This window comes from Oncorhynchus clarkii, chromosome 6, assembly GCF_045791955.1.
Source record: "Oncorhynchus clarkii lewisi isolate Uvic-CL-2024 chromosome 6, UVic_Ocla_1.0, whole genome shotgun sequence".
Classification (NCBI taxonomy): Eukaryota; Metazoa; Chordata; class Actinopteri; order Salmoniformes; family Salmonidae; genus Oncorhynchus; species Oncorhynchus clarkii.
In genome coordinates, this window is record NC_092152.1 from 19,854,579 (window position 1) to 19,877,815 (window position 23,237).

General features: G+C 43.1%; 1 protein-coding gene across 3 annotated transcripts in view; it reads left to right on the top strand.

Annotated features, from left to right (window-relative positions):
* The window catches only part of LOC139410728 (transient receptor potential cation channel subfamily M member 3-like), a 152,231-nt gene that overhangs the window by 49,307 nt on the left and 79,687 nt on the right, over positions 1-23,237 (top strand). For all 3 annotated transcript variants that reach the window (XM_071156170.1, XM_071156171.1, XM_071156169.1), the window contains exons 2-6: positions 14,692-14,771; positions 17,207-17,408; positions 17,557-17,770; positions 18,487-18,611; positions 19,658-19,829. In XM_071156170.1, coding sequence (XP_071012271.1) covers positions 14,692-14,771; positions 17,207-17,408; positions 17,557-17,770; positions 18,487-18,611; positions 19,658-19,829 — 793 coding nt within the window. The remainder of the gene's footprint in view (positions 1-14,691; positions 14,772-17,206; positions 17,409-17,556; positions 17,771-18,486; positions 18,612-19,657; positions 19,830-23,237) is intronic.

Here is a 23,237-nt window from a genome sequence, read left to right on the forward strand (position 1 = left end):
CCAAGGATTAATGTTTGTTTGTTGTGGTTGGCAAACAGCCTATAGTCAGAGTTTAAGTAAATGCCTTCCCTTCCCCTTTGAAAGACGGGCTTTGCGACCTGTTTGGATTTCTTTATCAAATCAAGTGTTATTTATATAGCACATTTCAACACAATGCACTTCACAAGAAAAAAACAAATAAGCAATGAAAATAAAAACTGAAATATTTACTACACAAGAAACAAAAGAGGACAAAAACAATTTAAAACTGAAAGACAAATGAAAAGCCACCCTAAGGAAAATCAAAGCTAAATAAGTGTGTTTTAAGATCTATTTTAAATATGTCCTCGTTTTCGGCCCCTCTCAGGTTCTCTATGACAAGCCAATAATGTCTGTAACTCAGTGTACACTCTAAAGGGGCTGACAAAATGAGCACAGCTCTCTCTCTGTTAGCTAGCCCACTGACAGATGTGTGACTGATTAAAAAGACCCATCCTCCTCTCCTCCGTCCATCCCTACCTCAAATCACATTGGATTTGTCACATGCGGCGAATACAACGGGTGACACGAGGAATAAAATACACAAGAACGACGCTACATACAGGACACAGGAGGTTGGTGGCACCTTAATTGGTGAGGACGGGCTGGTGGTAATGGCTGGAGCTGAATCAGTGGAATGGTATCGAATACATCAAACACATACATACACACAAACAGAAGATATCCTACGCACATACATACACACAAACAGAAGATATCCTACGCACATACATACACACAAACAGAAGATATCCTACGCACATACATACACACAAACAGAAGATATCCTACGCACATACATACACACAAACAGAAGATATCCTACGCACATACATACACACAAACAGAAGATATCCTACGCACATACACACACACAAACAGAAGATATCCTACGCACATACATACACACAAACAGAAGATATCCTACGCACATACATACACACAAACAGAAGATGTCCTACGCACATACATACACACAAACAGAAGATATCCTACGCACATACACACACACAAACAGAAGATATCCTACGCACATACTGTCTCACTACCCAGCTGACAGAGATCCTACGCACATACACACACACAAACAGAAGATATCCTACGCACATACTGTCTCACTACCCAGCTGACAGAGATCAGGGAGACGTACTCCCCGTTCTCTCCCAAATCTCTAGTCAGGTCGGCACCGAGCTCAGACAGTCTGTGTTTAAAATACCATAAAGACATAAACATTAGCTATATTGTTTTACCCTAATTCTGACTAGAACTACACATTTATTGATTATAATTTTATACATTCTAATCAATTCCATACAATTTTATGGTTTCAGGGTGGAATATTCTAATCATTCAATTAACAGATAAATCCCATTAACACCTTCATGTCTTAATGTAATGATGGACTGTTGTTTTATTTAGCTTTATTTTGCATTTTTGAAATTCCACAAATTAACTTTTAACAAGGCACACCTAGTAATTGAAATGCATTCCAGGAGACTACCTCATGAAGCTGGTTGACAGAATGCCAAGAGTGTGCAAAGCTATCATCAAGGCAAAGGGTGGCTACTTTGAAGAATTTGTTTAACACTTCTTTGGTTACTACATGATTCCAAATGTGTTATTTCATAGTTTTAATGTCTTCACTATTATTCTCCAATATAGAACATAATAAATCTAAACAAAACACATGCAATGAGTTGGTGTGTGTCCAAACTTTTGACTGGTACAGGATGTATATATAAAAAATAATTTAGCACAATAAAATAACAATAACGAAGCTATATGCAGGGTTGTACCGGTAGCGAGTCAATGTGCGGGGATACAGGTTAGTCAAGGTAATTGAGGTAATATGTACAGTTGAAGTAGGAAGTTTGCATACACTTAGGTTGGAGTCAATAAAAATTGTTTTTCAACCACTCCACAAACAATCTATAGTTTTGTACTGTATCACAATTCCAGTGGCTCAGAAGTTGACATACACTAAGTTGACTGTGCCTTTAGTTTGGAAAATTCCAGAAACTGGAGGTCATGGTTTTAGAAGCTTCTGATAGGCAAAAAAAAATGTAGACCTCCACAAGTCTGGTTCATCCTTGGGAGCAATTTCCAAATGACTGAAGGTCCCACGTTCATCTGTACAAACAATAGTATGCATGGGACCACGCAGCCGTCATGCCGCTCAGGAAGGCATTCAAAAGTATCTATATCCACAGTAAAACGAGTTGTATATCGACATAAAAAAGGTCTGCTCAGCAAGGAAGAACCCACTGCTCCAAAACCGCCATAAACTGCACATGGGGACAAAGATTGTACTTTTTTGGAGAAATGTCCTCTGGTCTGATGAAACAAAAATATAACTGTTTGGTCATAACTACCATCATTATGTTTGAAGGAAAAAGGGCGGGCTTGCAAGCCGAAGAACACCATCCCAACCGTGAAGCACTGGGGTGGCAGCATCATGTTGTGGGGGTGCTTTGCTGCAGGAGGGACTGGTGCGCTTCACAAAATAGATGGCATCATGGGGTAGGAAAATTATGTGGATATATTGAAGCAACATCTCAAGACATCAGTCAGGAAGTAACAGGTTAAAGCTTGGTTGCAAATGGGTCTTCCAAGTGGACAATGACCCCAAGTATACTTCCAAAGTTGTGGCAAAATAGCTTAAGGACAACAAAGTCAAGGTATTTTAGTGGCCATCACAAAGCCCTGACCTCAAACCTATAGAAAAGTTGGAACAGAATGTGCGAGCAAGGAGGCCCACAAACCTGACTCAGTTACACCAGCTCTGTCAGGAGGAATGGGTCAAAATTCACCCAACTTATTGTGGGAAGCTCGTGGAATGCTACCCGAAACATTTGACCCAAGTTAAACCATTTAAAGGCAATGCTACCAAATACTAATTGAGTGTATGTAAACTTCTGACTCACTGGGAATGTGATGAAAGAAATTAAAGCTGAAATAAATAATTCTGTCTATTATTATTCTGATATTTCACATTCTTAAAATAAAGTGGTGATCTGACCTAAGACAGGGAATTTTTACTCGGATTAAATGTCAGGAATTGTGAAAAACTGAGTTTAAATGTACTTGGCTAAGGTGTATGTACACTTCCGACTTCAACTGTATATTGATATTTTTCTTATTTGATGTCTCAACAGAGATCGTAGCAGGACTTCTTGTACTTGTTCTTGTCCTCAAGGTTGGCTGGTAGTGCTGTTCTCTGTGTTATCCAGGGTTTTGGATTGAGGAAGCAGTGAACCTTCACTGTGGGGACAACGTCGGGGATACATTTCCTAATGAAGCCGTTGACTGAGGTGGATAGCTCACCGATGTTATCGCCCGAGTCCCGGAACATATTCCAGTCCATGCTAGCAAAGCAGTCCTGCAGCATAGCTTCCAATTCGGATGATGATTTCTCTACGAAGCCTCGGGCTTCTTCCTGTTTTGAGCTTCTGCTTGTAGACAGGAATCAGGACTATAGAGTACCATAATCTGATTTGCCGAACAGGGGATAAGGGAGGGCCTTCTATGCTTGCTTGTGGGTAGAGTAACAGTGGTTTAGGACTTTATCGCCCCTAGTGGAGAAGGAGACATGCTGATGAAAGTTGGGGATCATGTATCTTAACCTCTAGCTTCGAGCAATCCTGTATCCGGGAGCGTAATCATAGCCTCAAGCTCATTAGCATAACGAAACGTTAACTATTCATGAAAATCGCAAATTAAATGAAATAAATATATTGGCTCACAAGCTTAGCCTTTTGTTAACAACACTGTCATCTCAGATTTTCAAAATATGCTTTTCAACCATAGCTACACAAGCATTTGTGTAAGAGTATTGATAGCTAGCATAGCATTAAGCCTATCATTCAGCAGGCAACATTTTCACAAAAACAAGAAAAGCATTCAAATAAAATAATTTACCTTTGAAGAACTTCGGATGTTTTCAATGAGGAGACTCAGTTAGATAGCAAATGTTCAGTTTTTCCAAAAATACTATTTGTGTAGGAGAAATTGCTCCGTTTTCTTCATCACGTTTGGCTAAGAAAAAACCCCGAAAATTCAGTCATTACAACGCCAAACTTTTTTCCAAATTAACTCCATAATATCGACAGAAACATGGCAAACGTTGTTTAGAATCAATCCTCAAGGTGTTTTTCACATATCTATTCGATGATAAATCATTCCTGGCAGTTTGGTTTCTCCTCTGAACCAAATGGGAAAATGCACGCAGCTGGAAATTACGCAATAATTTCGACGGAGGACACCATGCGGGCACCTGGTAAATGTAGTCTCTTATGGTCAATCTTCCAATGAAATGCCTACAAATACGTCACAATGCTGCAGACACCTTGGGGAAACAACAGAAAGTGTAGACTTTTGGCGCATTCACAGCCATATAAGGAGACATTGGAACACAGCGCATTCAAAATCTGGGGTACTTCCTGTATGAAATGTCATCTTGGTTTCGCCTGTAGCATTAGTTCTGTGGCACTCACAGACAATATCTTTGCAGTTTTGGAAACGTCAGAGTGTTTTCTTTCCAAAGCTGTCAATTATATGCATAGTCGAGCATCTTTTCGTGACAAAATATCTTGTTTAAAACGGGAACGTTTTTCATCCAAAAATTAAAAGAGCGCCCCCTAATGCATAACTGGTTAATGACGTGGAATTAAAATCACCGGCAACAAGAAAAGCAGGATCTGGGTGCATAAAAGTGCCAGCTTGATGTTTTTCTTGTCCTGAGGTGGAATGCATACAGCAGTCATGATAACAGCTGAAAACTCTTAGGAGGTAGAATAGTAGGCATTTGACCATTAGGTATTCCACGATGGGTGAACAATGGGTCGAGACTACCACTACGCTAGAGTCACCACACTATTTGCTGTTGATGAAGAGGTATACCCCCCCCCCCCCCCCCCCTATTGATTTTCCTGAATACATTGTCCTCTCTGCTCGGTGAATGGACAATACATCGAGTTGGATAGCCATGGGGTGTATCTTGTCCAAAACCCATGTTTCAGAAAAGCAGAAAATATTGCAGTTACGATAGTCCCGTTGATAGCAAATCTGCGATCGGAGGTCAACCATCTTATTATCAATTATATTTGCCAATATAATGGTAGGAATAAGTGGCCTGTTTTCCTGTTGCCATTATCTCGCCAGGACTACGCCTCTCCGGCCTCTTTTTTTGCCGGCGTTTCCTCGTGGGCAGCCCGAAAATTGGGGCAGAATTATACAAAGCCCACGGCAGATGAGTCGAATTTGAAGTTGATGCTGGAATTGAGGTTAGTAACTGACGATTTGATGTTCAAAAGTTGTTGATCATAAGAAATAATAGCGGATACATTTTGAGCAAAAAAATATATATAAACGTCAATTGAATCACAGAATAGCAAAGTTGGGTCGGAGCTCCCGCGACAGCAGCCATACTGTATGGCACCATCGTACAGATTGAATAAGCTAGAGGGCCCTCCTCTGAAGTGGCCACGTCCTCTCTAGGCCCAGGGTTGAGGGCAGGTTTAGGTGAAATACATACACATAACTCAGCTCATGAGATGTTGATGACAGGCACCTGGAGGCACGGGTCTAGAACTTTCATTGGGAGAGATGTTTGCAACCCACCCCTCTATTTTTTGCTTTGCAGAGTAACCAGCTTGCATTCTTCCAATGCAATGACCTTGACCAGAGTGGGCCTATGAAGGAGCGATAGTGTGAGAATATGTGTGTGTGTGTGTGTGTGTGTGTGTGTGTGTGTGTGTGTGTGTGTGTGTGTGTGTGTGTGTGTGTGTGTGTATGCACATGTGTGTGTGTACGCGTGCACGTGTGTGCGTAATGAATCAGAGACAGTGCATGGAGTTTATGTCAGGGTATGCTAACAATAGTGTCTGTGTTCTAATGAGTGTGTGTACACTTGAACCATCATGGTGTATTTCAGATCATCTCCTGAAATCTTCCCCATTAAAGCATTACAACAGCTTCCAGGTGTTTTCACACATTATTGTCCACTTTTCCACCTGTCCCCACTCTGTGTAAAAGCATTCAGGTCACAGCAAAATCAACGGGAAGGAAGACAACCATTTGGGGTTTTGTTTGGGGTAAAAGGGCCTTGAATTCTCCTCTGGTGAGGCACATTAGATGCGTTAGGAATGGAATTTCAACACGACAAACACATCCTCACAACGCTTAATCCATTACAAGTTCATTAGGAGAAAACCAACGGAATTCTTAATCTGTTTGTGTGTCCTGTTTATAATATCACAAACACTCTTGTTCAGAGGAACAGAGTACTGTCTGGCTTTTGTTTTGATGTTGGCATCCATTTTGTGGCATATTGAACATGGGAGTTTCAAGAATAGGAAAGGCTTTGTCTGACAGTTTCTATAATGTCCTTGTAAAGGGCTTTGACTTTGTGTCATATCATTAGCTGCTCTCTCCACTCCCAATCCCAGAATTGACATGGAAGCTGGTGATGCTGGCCATCTTATGAATGAGACTGAGGAACTGATCTCATTCTATAGGACCATTAGGCTAGTGTGTCTGCAGGTTTCCTCAACTCTAATTGGCTCTTTGAAAGTCACTGCTCACAGACTCAGCCTTCCTGACCTCCCAAGAGACCTGTCACATTCTGACTGTGGATTCTAACGGGGCCTGTCACAAAATCTGTATAATATTCCCAGTAGAAGTTGTATATAATCTAAATCTGAGTTAACACAGACCATCACACAGAGAACATCTACACTTGTCTCAACTGGACTGGTTCAGATTTGATCAGTTGTGTTCTGATTTTAGAACTTTGAGTTCTCTCGAAATCTGAGACTCTAGATAATTTGAACACATTGAATCCTCATAACTGAGAAAATCTCAACTGGATTTCATTACCTGGCCACACTGCTCGACTCAATAATATTTTTCATGTTGTTTAACTTGACGGGGTCAAGATGCCATCATTACTTTGCCCTATTATTCACTAGTAGAATGCTAGAAGTATAATACACGATGTCTATGGCTAACTCATGATATGTTGCCAAATATACTTTTTTCCCTCCCAGGCATTTCTTTGAATGGAACGTTTCTCAGAGGGCAGGTCAGTTGGGGGTAGATGCTGAGGTCAAGCTGTAACACTGCTCTTTTGTAGTGCTGGTTTAGAACCTGTCTGTTCTTGGTCTCCTAATCCAGGGATTATACAGATTTAAAGTAATCTGGGCAAGTTTTAATTAGTCTGAACAGTGGGGAGACCAGGAAAATAATACTCTAATCTGCACTAATTTAAATCCTACTCAAACAAACACACGTACACAGGGAATTGAGGGAAATACACCTTTTGTTAGATTTTTTTTTACCTAGGCAAGTCAGTTAAGAACAAATTCTTATTTTCAATGACAGCCCAGGAACAGTGTGTTAACTGCCTTGTTCAGGGGCAGAACAACAGATGTGTACCTTGTCAAAGAAGCTAGTTAAATAGTTTGTTGTCTTGCAAATCTGCCAATATGAAAACCGAATTCAAAAATATCAGTTGCTGAAAACAGCTGGTCGAACTAGAAAAACCTGGGAGGATTTGACAGCTTTAGTGGCAGAGGGGACAGGAGAGGTTTATCACTCACTGCGTTTACAATGTATCCAATTTCATTTTGTGTGGTTGTTGGTTTAGCTTTCTGTAACTTTGTAACAAGTACGGTCTGCGTTTGTAGGCGCATATTATTGGCTCATGATTGCAAGGTGTCCCAAATTATTTTTCAACTCTCCCATTATCTGGTTTTAATGTCCATTCTAGAATGCCCTTCCAGACAATCAGAAATTAGATTTCAACAATGCTGTGGTATAATGTTATAATCATCTGGCTAAACCCAAGAAGAATGTCCCCATTACTCAGAAGTGCTTTGTGGTGTCAAGAGCTGTTATGTGCTGCTCACACACACTAGGAGCTGCACAGTAGCTGTGGAGGCCGGAGACAGACAGGTGTGGTGTGCACTGATAGAGAGGACACACTGCAGTGCATATCTGAGTGACATGGTAGTCGGGCTTAAATGGCCACTCTCCCTGGTGGGCCATCTCATTGAAGGAAAGATGCCCAATGCCATTACTGGCATAACTAGAAAAAAGACATATTCAAGCATCCATAGTGGAGGGGAGATTTGTAGAGGTTTTACAGTAGAGAAACGTCAGCAGTTGTATTGTTGTTCTACTTGTACCAATTGTGCATGTTTGTATGCGACTGTATCTATGTGTGTGTGTGTGCATGCATGATTGAAATGAACAGAGTTCCTTCTCTGATACCGTAGTGAGGGATTTTTTTTGGGGGGGGGGGCTTGTGATTGGACATACGGGGGTCTTTCTGATCAGGCTAATCCCCCTACAACACCAGACAGACACACACACACACACACACACACACACACACACACACATTCCAGTGGGCTCATAGGGCCACAGTGGCTCTGGTTTAGCCCTAATGTCCTTAGGCTGCGGGGTGGACTGGGCAGGCCTGGTGTCAGGATCCAGTGAGGGTGTGAGGTTTAGAGATATAGAGATGCCCTCAGCACTTGCCCTGCTTTTCACAGGACGCTCCCATCAATGCAGCACAGCAACACACTCAGGTAAGTGTCTGGCTCAGGTGTATTGTTTTTGATGTACTTTATTCTAGTCCGACAGAGTCCCTAGTGAAGGTTCTGATGACAAAACTTACCGTATTCTAATAACAAAGAAATGCTTTTTATTGAATTAAAATGTTCTTCGAAGAGGGTCTGAATAGGCTTATCTCTCACCACTGATGTAGTCTCATAGAGAACAGCACAGAAATAACACATTCTCTGCGCAGAGACATGAGAGGAGAAACTGTTGTGAATTCTCACTGTGGTACTGATTTTTATTGAATGTTATTTTGATGTAGCCTAGACTTAACTACCGCAAGAAACTGAAAATGATTTAAACAGAAGGTTCTATTTGTCTTTGATCCATTGTCTTTGCTCTGTATCCCGGAAATGTTTCTATATTCAGTTGAATTGCTGCAATTTGTATTCATTGGGAAATTATTTTTAATTTTTTTCAAGAGATGTTTGCTAGTTGCCTTCCTTTGAATAATTGATGTACCTTTCTACGAACAGAATTTAGTTTTAAAGACTGTTGTGGACACAGGAGAGTGCATGAATGAATATTATTGTGATTTAAAGTGGAGTCCTCTCAAATGAAAAACATACTGTTCTGACTATAACTCAATGTTAAATCATTTAGAAACAAATATTTTCACAGAACATCTTTTTTAATTTGACCCTTTATTTAACTAGGCAAGACAGTTAAGAACAAATTCTTATTTACAATGACGGCCTACTCCAGCGACACTGGGCCAATCGTGCGTCGCCCTGTGGGACTCCCAATCACGGCTGGATGTGATACAGCCTGGATTCAAACCAGGGACTTATATGACCCCTCTTGCACTGAGATTCAGTGCCTTAGACCACTGTGCCACTTGGAGCCCACATGTTTATGTGTTTCCCTGTATGCTAAGCTAAAGGGTAAATGTGTGTGGTAAATGGTTCTGATGAGGACATAGCAGTGATGGTGTAAAATATAAAAAGCTCAACACACATCTATTAAGGTTGAAGTTAATTATTTCATAATTTTTTCCCCAATGCTTTTCAAGACACAGAAATGTTTTCGCATGTATCCTCTTCAGTCATGAGTCACCTAACTGGGATAGTCAATTAAAAGAAGATGCTCACCCAAGCAAGCAGTGTGTCTTTTAGTATGGATATCACGAAAGAAGCACAATGGAAATTGTGGTTTGACGTTAATTGGAATCTTCCACTGTTTGCATTTGTTCTAAGATGAAGGAAAAGTCATGGAAAAGACAAAAAAAAGTTTAAAGATACTTTATTTGATATACATGGTAATTAAAAAGTGTGAAGTGCAATTGAGACAAGTAGCTAAGAATCTAATCCTATGGCTCAGTGCTTCCGCCAACGCTCCAATTAGTTTGACAGCAATTCAGTTATAGAGAATATTTTTGCACAGTAAGAAAACAGACGAAGAGAAATCCATAATTTCAGTGAGATTTCTCCAGAGTTCAGACGTAATTCTCTTTTTATTATTATTATTATTTTCATTTTCATGAAGTTAAGTACAAATAGCATTCTATGTCAACCAAATAAGAAAAACATGTTGCATACCTGCTCAATGTGTTAATGTTTGTTTATTTTGGAACAGATCAGTTAGACAGTTGGCTGTTCATTTGATGTGGTGTTTGAACAGACTCCCCGCTAGTGTTAGTAATGAAAAAGAGAGGGAGAAACAAGGAGAGGGAGAGAGAGAGGGGGAGAGGGGGTGGAGAGAGAGATAGAGTCTGTAATGTTGTCTTGACCCATGACAGGTTGTCTGATTTCCCTTACTCACAACCAAGACAACCAAGACACTACCAGCCAGCCTGACACACACAAACAAACACACACACACACACACACACTACACACACTACACACACACACACACACACACACACACACACACACACACACACACACACACACACACACACACACACACACACACACACACACACACACACACCGTCTTTCCCATGCCTTGGCACTAGTTGGCAGATGTCAGGTATGCACCCCAGAGACAAATCTTAATTACACAATGGGGTTTGGGCCACCCCATCATACCATGTCAAAACTCATAAACAACAGTGAGACGGAGACAGAGAGAGAAAGCAGAGAGAGACAGAATGTTCAATATACTAGAGAAAGAGATACATAGAGAGAGAGACACACACAGAGAGCGAGAGAGAGAGAGAGAGAGAGAGAGACACACACAGAGAGAGAGAGAGAGAGACATAGAGAGAGAGAGACACACAAAGAGAGAGAGAGATACATAGAGAGAGCCACAGAGAGAGAACCACAAAGAAGATTGTGGAGGGTCTCCTTTTCTACCCCAGGGGTGGTTTTCTGTTGTTTGAGGCTTTGGCACAGGTTGTGTTGTGTTTTCCGTGTTGTGTGGTTTTCTGGTCTTATCTTCTTTTTACTGAGAACACGAGAGCAGCGCCAGTAGGCTCATGCCAGCACTGTCACGCCTAATTTAGTAAAACACGGGAGGGAGAGATCTACTTTGTGCTTGTGCGCAGCGGCGTATGAATACATTGGTCGCAGCCTGTCGGGGGAGGGGAGGGGGGCTGCTTGCTGAGTCATCGCGGTCAGATTGACCTGTGTAAAGTGGCCCCCCTACCCCTCCCCTTCCCGTGGCTTGACTTGTTCAGAGTAATGGTTAATCGTGGGAAGTCTGGTGTTAGGGTAAGTGTGCCTGTGTGGAGGGAGGCCTGCCTGGGGGTTGGAGGTCGGTGCCTGAGGGGGTTTTGGCGTGCCGTGGGGGGACAGGGCCAGTCAGGCAGAGAGACAGTGTGTTGTTCTTTTTCTGACGGAGGGGAAAAGCCCTGTACAAGCAGAGCAGGCAGGGAACAGGGGACGCAAATTCTCCCGGAATAAAGCAGAGAAAAGTCCTCCTTTTGTTTTGCCTTGTGGTGTTCCTGCCACAGCTGCTGTGGGGTTTGGGAGGCTCGGTTCCCCTCCTCCAGGGTCTTTTAGCTGTCCCGTCCTGCTGTCGGGAGGCGACAGAGTGTTCCGGACACTCCTACCATCATACTCATCTTCACAACACCTCATGTCCACTAACACTTCCTGTGTGGATGGGGTCAATGTGCATCTTTGTACAGAAAATGCTTTCACATTATATCCCCCCAGCGGTGTTGTTGGAGTCCAGGCTCTGTTCACCAGGCTCTGTTCACCAGGCTCTGTTCACCAGGCTCTGTTCACCAGGCTCTGTTCACCTGGCTCTGTTCACCAGGCTCTGTTCACCAGGCTCTGTTCACCAGGCTCTGTTCACCAGGCTCTGTTCACCAGGCTCTGTTCACCTGGCTCTGTTCACCAGGTTCTGTTCACCAGGCTCTGTTCACCAGGCTCTGTTCACCAGGCTCTGTTCACCAGGCTCTGTTCACCAGGCTCTGTTCACCAGGCTTTGTTCACCAGGCTCTGTTCACCAGGCTTTGTTCACCAGGCTCTGTTCACCTGGCTCTGTTCACCAGGTTCTGTTCACCAGGCTCTGTTCACCAGGCTCTGTTCACCAGGCTCTGTTCACCAGGCTCTGTTCACCTGGCTCTGTTCACCAGGTTCTGTTCACCAGGCTCTGTTCACCAGGCTCTGTTCACCAGGCTCTGTTCACCAGGCTCTAGCAGGGTATAATTGACTCTCTCCTTCAGACCCTGCAGTAGACATGACAGCCGCATGCCCCGACACACACACTTGTTTCCATTGGCTGTCAGTTGTGCTGTAATCCCATGGAAATGAGGAAATATTTCATATTCATGGACTCCGCAGGAGCAGGATGAAGAATTTCACATTTCTGAGAAACTCAAACAGAATTTACTGCCAGGGTGCACAGACCATCCTCTTACTCTCTGCACTTTATCTCAATGGGGAAGTAAACTATACTGAACAAAAATATAAACGCAACATGCAACAATTTTAACGGTTTTACTCAGTTACAGTACATATAAGGAAATCAGTCAATTGAAATACATTTATTACACCCTAATCTATCATTTCACATGACTGGGAATACAGATATGCATCTGTTGGTCACAGATACCTTAAAAAAAGGTAGGGGTGTGGATCAGAAAACCAGTCAGTATCTGGTGTTACCACCATTTGCCTCATGCAGTGAAACACATCTCCTAAGTATAGTTGATCAGGCTGTTGATTGTGGTCTGTAGAATGTTGTCCCACTTCTCTTTAATGGCTGTACAAAGTTGCTGGATATTGGCGGGAACTGGAGCACACTGTCGTACAGGTCGATCCAGAGAATTACAACCATTTTCAATGGGTGGTATGTCTGATGAGTATGCAGGCCATGGAAGAACTGGGACATTTTCAGCTTCTAGGAATTGTGTACAGAACCTTGCGTCATGTGGCCGTGCATTATCATGCTGAAACATGAGGGGATGTCGGTGGATGAATGCATGACAATGGGCTTCAGGATCTCATTACGGTGTCTCCGTGCATTCAAATTGCCATCGATAAAATGCAATTATGTTCGTTGGCCGTAGCTTATGCTTGCTCATACCATAACCTCACCGCCACCACGGGGCACTCAATTCACAATGTTGACATAAGCAAACCACTCGCCCACACGACGCCACATGTCTGCCATCTGCCTGGTACAGTTGAAACCGCTATTCATCTGTGAAGAGCACACTTCTCCAGCATGCCAGTGGCCACCAAAGGTGAGTGAAAACAGATCAAGACCCTGGTAAGGATGACGAGCACACAGATGAGCTTCCCTGAGACAGTTTCTGACAGTTTTTGCAGAAATTAAACCCACAGTTTCATCAGCTGTCCGGGTAGCTGGTCTCTGACGATCCTGCAGGTGAATAAGCAGGATGTGGAGGTGGGCTGGTGTGGTTACACGTGGTCTGTGGTTGTGAGGCCAATTGGACGTACTGCCAAAATCTCCAAAATGACGTTGGAGGCGGCTTATAGTAGATTAATGAGCATTCAATTATCTGGCAACAGCGCTGATGGACATTCGTGCAGTCAGCATTCCAATTGTACGCTCCCTCAAAACTTGAGACATCTGTGGCATTGTGTTTTGTGACAAAACTGTACATTTCAGAGTGGCCTTGTATTGCCCCAGCACAAGGTGCTCCTGTGTAATGAGCATGCTGTTTAATCAGCTTCTTGATATGCCGCACCTGTCAGGTGGATGAATTATCTTGGCAAAAGAGAAATACTCATTAACAGGGATGTAAACAAATTTGTGCACAACATTTGAGAGAAATGCGCTTTTTGTTCTTATGGAACATTCTGGGATCTTTTATTTCAGCTTATTAAACATGGGACCAACACTTTACATTGCGTTTATGTTTATATTTTTGTTCAATGTATATTAAATATTTGCATTTGAGTGTGTGTTAGTTTGCATGGTTGAGATTGCATGCACATCTTTGATAGTCATTTCCAACACAATTATTTTATTTTTCTTTATTTAACTAGGCAAGTCAGTTAAGAACAAATTCTTACTTACAATGACGGCCTACTGGGAAAAAGTGGGTTAACTGCCTTGTTCAGAACAACAGATTTCTACCTTGTCAGCTTGGGGATTCGATCCAGCAGCAACCTTTGGTTACCGAGCTGACAAGGTAAACATCTGTCGTTCTGCCCCTGAACAAGGCAATTAACCCGCTGTTTCTAGGCCGTCATTGAAAATTATAATTTGCTCTTAACTGACTTGCCTAGTTAAATAAAAGTAAAATTAAACATTTTCAAGACCTCAAATTATGCATCTTAAATAGGCCTAGTCGATATCAGATAGGAAATCTGTGGCTTGTATCTATGCACTTCAAATTCTGCAAGAGCTAACTACCTGGTTCTTGAAGAGAATTGGTCTCTGTAAGAAAAACAAAATCCTTCTTCCCATTCTAATGAATAGTTGTTGTTGTTTGGTAGAGAAAGGCCTCAAATCTTCCCAGGGCCGACTGGGCTCTGACTCCAGACTGGGGCTTAGCTGGGTACTAGCTGCCTGCATGCCTCCTGATGTGCCGCCTGTGATTCTCTCGTCTACCTCTCTTAAGTTAAGTCCTGTGGTCTGAGTTTGAGTAACTAGCTGACTGAGCATCTTCTCTTCTCTCCGCAGGCACAGAAATCGTGGATTGAGAGAGCCTTCAACAAGAGAGAATGTGTTCATATCATAGTGAGTGCCAAAGACCCCCATAGGTATGTGAAAAGTACTAAAAGACAACTTTGTTGTTCAATGTATTTGGGAAATTCATATTTTTGCTGTCTTACACTATATATACAAAAGTATGTGGTAACCCCTTCAAATTAGTGTATACGGCTATTTCAGCCACTCCCGTTGCTGATGTGTTTAACATTGAGCACACAGCCAGACAAACATTGGCAATAGAGTGGCCTTACTGAAGAGCTCAGTGACATTCAACGTGGCACCGTCATAGGACGCCACTTTCCAACAAGTCAGTTCCTCAAATTGTCGTCAAACTGTAAGTGCTGTTATTGTGAACTGGAAACGTCTAGGAGCAACAATGGCTCAGCCAGAAGTGGTAGGCCACACAAGCTCACAGAACGGGACCGCCGAGTGATGAAGCGCATAGTGCTTAAAAATCATCTGTCCTTTATTGCAACACTCACTACCGAGTTCCAAACTGCCCCTGGAAGCAATGTCAGCACAAGAACTGTTCATCGGGGGCATCATGAAATTGGTTTCCATTGCCGAGCAGCCGCACACAAACCTAAGATAACCATGCACAATGCCAGGCGTTGGCTGGAGTGGTGTAAAGCTCATCACCATTGGACTCTGGATCAGTGGAAATCCGTTTTCTGGAGTGATGAATCACGCTTCACCATCTGGCAGTCCGACGGACAAATCTGGGTTTGGCGTATGCCAGGAGAACGCTACCTGCCCCTATGCATAGTGCCAACTGTAAAGTTTGGTGGTGTAGTAATAATGGTCTGAGGCAGTTTTTCATGGTTCGGGATAGGCCCCCTAGTTCCAGTGAATGGAAATAATAATGCTACAGCATACATCGACATTCTAGACGATTCTGTGCTTCCAACTTCGTGGCAACAGTTTGGCATGACAATGCTCCCTTGCACAAAGCAAGGTCCATACAGGAATGGTTTGTCGAGAACGGTGTGGAAAAACTTGACTGGCCTGCACAGAGCCCTGACCTCAACCCTTTGGGATGAATTGGAAAGCCTTTGAGTATGGCGAGCCAGGCCATATGGCAAACATCCGTGCCCGACCACACTAATGCTCTTGTGGCTGAATGGAATCAAGTCCTTACAGAACTGTTCCAACATCCAGTGGAAAGCATTCCCAGAAGAGTGGAGGCTGTTATAGCAGCAAAGGAGGGACCAACTCCATATTAATGCTCATGACTTTGGAATGAGATGTTCGACGAGCAGGTGTCCACATACTTTTGGTCATCTATTGTATGTTAGTCCCAATCTCCTGGACACCACACAAGGCATAGTGGAAGCAACATCCAAAGCAGCTGTGTTCAAAATTAGCAGCAATGTTAAATATGTCTTAGCCAAATCAACTCAAAGACTTTGTTTGAAGTAACATAAAGGTGATTAGCCCCCAAACAATGTACATTACATGGTTGCCACCAGCTCCCCAATTGATTTGTAGCTAGAGGTGGCTAAAGTTAGCTGTTTAAAGACATCAGAACTGTGGATTACAGTCTCCCCTGGCCCATGTAATACTGCCAGGGTAAGGAAGCATATAACTGTAATGTCTAAAACACCAAACATTCTAAACTTCACTACACACACAGTCTCATTCACATGTTATTTTACATTTATTTTAGCAAGGGAGCCCTGCAGATGTTTCATTCTCTAAAAAAAAGGAGGTATCTCTAAAGGACCTTATTAAATATATGAATATTTAATGAATCTGCCATATGTTCTGCATAAGTGGACATTCAGAACAAGCATAACAGACACACAATAAAATGCTGTGAATTACCAAAATCACTCCATTTCTAGGGAGCTACATCACACTGACATAAAGCATGGTATTGGCAGAACGTAATACCTGTCACAGACATATTTCTGCATTAAAGAAACCAAGAATGATGCTTTCAAAAATGACATGTAATGAAGCAGTGAACACAGAATAAGTAAAGATCTGGAGGGAAAATGAGGGGGCTCCAGGATCAAATAGTTACTCATCTGGAAAAACTGGGTCGACAACATGCAAGTGAAGAGAAATGTGTTTTTTCTTTGATCTCAGGCCGGTGTTTACATCATCTCAGAATAAAGATTCCAGTTGTCTGCCCTCAGGGACTCCTGTCTGGACCTGTCACATTTCAACTCCATTATGTCCAATGTATGTGACTATTGACTACTAGTATGTCTAATGGCTATGATATTATGAGCGTAATTCTAGCACATTTACAGAGGCTTTATCAGAGATTTGTACAAAGCAGAGAGAGTGGGCTGCATGGGGTTTGTGTGAATAGCCTTTGAACTCCATTCTCTCACAGTAGATGAACGGGAACCTGCCCGACATGTCACTTCCTCCTTCCCAGCTCTAGTGCACATCTGGTGTCTGATCAGAAGGATGCAACGTTCAGAATGTTTTACCTCACCTCTGACTACCTGTCCCCTCTCTTGCGCCTCCCCAGGTGCTGCTGTGGCCGTCTGATTGGTCAGCACGTTGGCCTGCCCCCCGGCATCTCCTCCAGTCAGAATGACAAGACGGAGCGTCTGGCTAAGAATGACAGCCTATCAGAGAAATGGTCAATCAGCAAACACACCCAGCTCAGCCCCACCGACGCCTTCGGAACCATTGAGTTCCAGGGAGGGGGCCACTCCAACAAAGCCATGGTGACCACTTTATACCTAGGGTTGAATGATATAACACATAAAGGGTGGATAGACAGATAACACAATATCTCTCATTGTAATCTATATTACACGTTGATGTTATACCAAACAAATGACAGCTATTGGTTATTTGTATGATCATTTGCAGTATGTGCGTGTGTCCTACGACACCAAGCCAGACCTCCTGCTGCACCTGATGACCAAGGAGTGGCAGCTGGACCTTCCCAAGCTGCTCATCTCGGTGCATGGGGGCCTGCAGAACTTTGAGTTGCAGCCCAAACTCAAACAGGTCTTTGGCAAGGGCCTCATCAAGGCTGCAATGACAACAGGAGCCTGGATCTTCACCGGCGGGGTCAACACAGGTGGGCTGGGTGGGTGGAGGCATGAAAAAGGCCCACTTAGTGGGCTAATAACAACCACGTGCTGTGACGTTGTTACCCATTAACCCTACGCTTCTGTTTATCACTGCTCTTGTGTTGTGTTGTGGGTGTGAAAAATCAGAGCTGCAGAGGACAGAAAAAGAGGTGGGGAGATGGGAGGGTGAATAATTGACGGAGAGGAGGATTTTGGGGACAAAATGAAGTGGACAGTGAGTGTCAGGTAGAGGGATGAAATGAGATTCCCCTCAGGTGTGACTGGGGGGAGAGGGAGAGAGATTGAGAGAGGGTGGTGGGGCTGAGATATGCCTTTCTGTCGCTCTGTCTCTGGGTGCGGTGTAAATGTTTTTATGTTTTCGTAGTCTGTGTATTATTTATCTAAGATTACTCTATGTATCAATCCTGACAGAATGGCCCTCTTTCTTCATCTCTCTTTCAAACACACGTACAACTCTCACTCACATGCATAATTGCATAATCTATTCTCTCTCGTCTCACACCCATACACACTTTCCCTCACACACTTTCTCTCTCTCTCTCTCTCTCTCTCTCTCTCTCTCTCTCTCTCTCTCTCTGTCTCTCTCTCTCTCTCTCTCACACACACACACACACACACACACACACACACACACACACACACACACACACACACACACACACACACACACACACACACACACACATCACAAACATACACTCAGGGGTGATCCGGCATGTGGGTGATGCGCTAAAGGACCATGCCTCTAAATCTCGGGGGAAGATCTGCACTATTGGCATCGCCCCCTGGGGCATCGTGGAGAACCAGGAGGACCTGGTGGGAAAAGACGTAAGTTACAGTGTGTGTGTGGGCGCGCGTGTGTGTTTGTGAGTCAAATCAAATGTATTTGTCACATGCTTCGTAAACAACAGCGACATGCTTACTTACGGGCCCTTCCCAACAATGCAGAGAGAAATATTTAACACGAGGAATAAATATACAATGAGTAACAATAACTTGGCTATATACACTTTTAGAACAAAGGGTTCCAAAAGGGTTCTTCGGCTGTCCCCATAGGAGAACCCTTTATGATTCCCAATTAGAGGCAGCTGGTAATCGTTGTCTCTAATTGGGGATCATATTTAAGGAGCTGTTTTTCTCACCTGTGTTTATGGGATATTGTTTTGAGTTAGTGCATGTAGCAACTCTGTAGTCACGGTTCGTTGTTAGTTTATTGTTTATTTGTTTTTGTCTTTGCTTAGTTTCACTTTCTAATAAAATATGTGGAACTCAACATTTGCTGCGCCTTGGTCCGATATTTATTCCAGCGAATGTGACAACAGGGTACCAGTACCGAGTCGATGTGCAGGAGTACGAGGTAATTGAGGTTGATATGTACATATAGGTAGGGGTAAAGTGACTAGGCAACAGGATAGATAGTAAATACTAGCAGCAGACTTGGTGCATCAGTACTGCTTGCCGTTCGGTAGCAGAGAGAACAGTCCAGGACTTTGGTGGCTGGAGTCTTTGACAATCTTTAGGGCCTTCCTCTGACACCGCCTGATATAGAGGTCCTGGATGGCAGGGAGCTCGGCCCCAGTGATGTACTAGGCTGTAAGCACTACCCTCTGTCGCGCCCTGTGGTTGGATGCCAAATCAGTAGCCATACCTAGCGGTGATGCAGCTTTTTGAGGATCTGAGGGCACATGCCAAATCTTTTCAGCCTCTTGGGCTGCCTCATCGCTGTCAGTGATCAGGCCAGACACTGTTGTGTCGTCAGCAAACTTAATGATGGTGTTGGAGTCGTGCGCGGCCACGACTCCAACACTAGTTTATTATATTCAACTGCTGAGTAAACAAAATATGTTGATGAAAACTTTGTTGTGGTCCAACAGGTGGTCCGACCATACCAGACCATGTCCAACCCACTGAGCAAGCTGACCGTGCTCAACAGCCTGCACTCCCACTTCATCCTGGCCGATAATGGGACCACAGGGAAGTACGGTGCTGAGGTCAAACTCCGCAGACAGCTGGAGAAACACATCTCCCTGCAGAAGATCAACACACGTAAGTGGAGCTCGCCACTGTCAATCACACCAAAAGCCAATGACTGGCTGTGAAAAGAAAAGGAAATACCTGCACAGTGCACACTGTTCAAATGACAACCTCCCAACATTGCTGTATTTACTTCTGGGAGAGTGGCTAATTAAATATTGTGCAGGTATTTCCCTTCACATCCCTTAAGTCATATACCGGCTGGATGTTGGTCACTGCTAAGAACCAATGACTGTCCAATCCTAGACCTCCATTGCTCTTACAGTGACATTTGGTCATAGATCTTCAGTGACATCATGGCATCATGATGAACATAACATTATTTAATGGCCCAATGTAACAGCTAGATTGCAAATGAAGTCAAAACATACTGCGGGTTTACTCTGAATATTTACACTTTATCTGAGGTGTCCAGTGAGCAAGCTGTTCCTCGTTGTCATTGTGTATCGACACAAAACCACCCCTGTAAACATGCTGAGTGAACCAACAGTGCCTTTATCTCCAACTGATTGAATTGGGCCCCCGAAGTACTACCATTTTATCAGGTAGGTTAATTGAGTTCACATTTCTGTTTTAACAGAGACAACCTGGCCAATATTCCATGTTAATGGTAGGTAGCCTGTCAGATTTAGCCCAAGGTGATTCTCCTCAAAAGGCTTTGAAACTGTCCCTCTCTCACTGAGGTTTTTCCCTCAACCTCATCATCACCTCAACTGAAGCCAGTAATCCTCCCCTTCCACTCCCTCGTGTGTGTGTGTATGTGTGCACGTGTGTGTGTGTGTGTGCGTGTGCGTGTATGTGTGTGTGTGTGTGTGTGTGTGTGTGTGTTAAGAGAGAAATAGGTCTGAAAGGTTTTTTACTGATGCAGAGCTTGTGCATGTAATCAACACAGCCACAGCCACTGCTGGTGATGAGAGCACAATGAATGATTTCAGATGCTCAGAATATATCTGTGTGTTAGTTATATATTGCACAACGGTATTATTCCTGAAGAAGGATTGTGTGCCCCTCTGTGTGAGGACCTGGTCACATCACATTTATCCTACTTCAATTTCCACTGTATCATGGAGCCTGATAGCCAAATTAATTTGCATGAACATAAAATAAATTATGTGCACATCTCGTTGCCTCCACTCTTGACATAGACTTCTCAATTGTATGATTTCAAATGGAGCAAAGCCAGGAATGAACCTGCATCTGAAAACTGTTTCTTTCAGCTATAATTGATTATATCTGTCTGCTAGTTTTATCAACAAATTGCCTTATTAATTATTTATTTGTTTTTTTTTACCCCCTTTTTCGTGGTATACAATTGGTAGTTACAGTCTTGTCTCATCGCTGCAACTCCCTTACGGACTCGGGAGAGGCGAAGGTCGAGAGCCGTGCGTCCTCCGAAACACAACCCAACCAAGCCGCACTGCTTCTTGACACAATGCCCACTTAACCCAGAAGCCAGCTGCACCAATGTGTCAGAGGAAACACAGTACACCTGGCGACCGTGTCAGCATGCACTGCGCCCAGCCTGCCACAGGAGTCGCTAGTGCGCGATGGGACAAGAACATCCCTGACGGCCAAACCCTCCCCTAACCCGGACAATGCTGGGGCAATTGTGCACCGCCCCATGGATCTCCCGGTCGCGGCCGGCTGCGACAGAGCCTGGACTCAAAACCAGAATATCTAGTGGCACAGCTAGTACTGCGATGCAGTGCCTTTGACCACTGCGCCACATGGGAGGCCCTATTCAAGTTTTTAACCTTTTTTTAACTAGGCAATTAAGAACAAATTCTTATTTACAATTACGGCCTAAAAGTATTCTATGCTTATGAATAAACTGAAGCAAGAATTTATAGGCAATATTTCCCATTTTGCACAGTATACCTTATGGAAATAGGACTGCTATATCACATTTTATGACTGCATCATCCCCTTTTTTCATGTAATTTCTGTCCATAACAGGGAATTGGTGCCCAGTAGGCCTATCCTGTTTGAGTAAACTGATACAATGGCTGCCTTTTCTAATAATGTTGCACTAACGCTCAGGGCCTGTTTCCCGAAAGTTTCTGAAGGCTAAGTTCATCATGGATGTAACGTTTTTTGGAAACCGGCCCTGTCTGTTTGTACTGTCAGTCATCCAAACTCCTTCGTGCCCTCACCTTGCCTAATGACTCCATACATTCCCCTGTGTATAACTTCACATACCATGTCCTGTTACACTACAAACACTTATGCAATGTGATACTGTATTATTGGTATACACATAAATGTCCAAATGTTTCATATGTATATAAAAAAAATAGAAAATGTTGTGAGCATTCAACCCTGACCTTTTGACTGCATCAGTGTTGTACTTTTTAAATATCCATTAGATACTGTAGAGTTTATATAGCCCCTGTTTTTACCATCCAGTCAAACAGACAAAGCCGTAACCCTAGCCCACAGGCTGGGATTACACTCACAAATGGCAACTGTGAAGTCAACAGGAAGCAGGAAGGTGATGTGCCTTCTTTGTCCATCCTGTCATGTGACCTATGGGCTTCCCTTTGTCATCCTATGCCTGGGCTCATATAAAGGGGGCTGGGGAGGCAAAGGGACGCCCAGTCGTCATAACAGCATCCCAACCGACCATATATAGCGTAATTAACAACATCCTCAACTAACTCACCATCCCCAAATCAAGCAGTCCACAAACCATTCCAAACCAGAACAGTAACCATCACTACATTAACAGCATCTTTTTCATCCTCATTTAAAGCCTGGATGCATTTAATTAATTCAGTTGTTAGAAAAGCTTACTGCTGGTGTGTTGTGACACTGATATTGTAGTGCTCAAATCTAATCAATTTATATTTGTCACATGCGCCGGAGACCTTACCGTGAAATGCTTACTTACATGGCCTTAACCAACAATGCAATTTTAAGAAAATAGAGTTAACAAAATATTTACTAAATAAACTAAAGTTTAAAAAAATAATAACAATAACGAGGCTAACCACCAGGGTAGTGGTGCGCGGGTCAGCTGTTTGTTCACCCGCACCCACCCGCAATTGCTAATAACCCATCCGCAACCACCCGACTGTATGTGATAAAGTGAATATCTGAGGCCTGCACACAACCCTAACCTGCAAATATAGAACATGCTCTTTAGGCTACAGTCAGACTGCAGAACAAACATTTTGATAGGTTGTACAGAATTTTTTTGTTGCCTTATTTTAGATATGTTTCTGCTTATAATTTCCAACATTTTGGTAGGCTATTTTTGGCGTATAATTTTACTGCAATAAATGCTTCATTGTACAGGAATTATTATTAAGGTTATGGCCTTAACTTCTTACAAGGCGTGAAGATATTTCAAGAAGTCCAGGCGATAATAGGCAACATTGATAACTCCAGCTTGGTTCCCAAGTTTGTAAACTGAGAAAC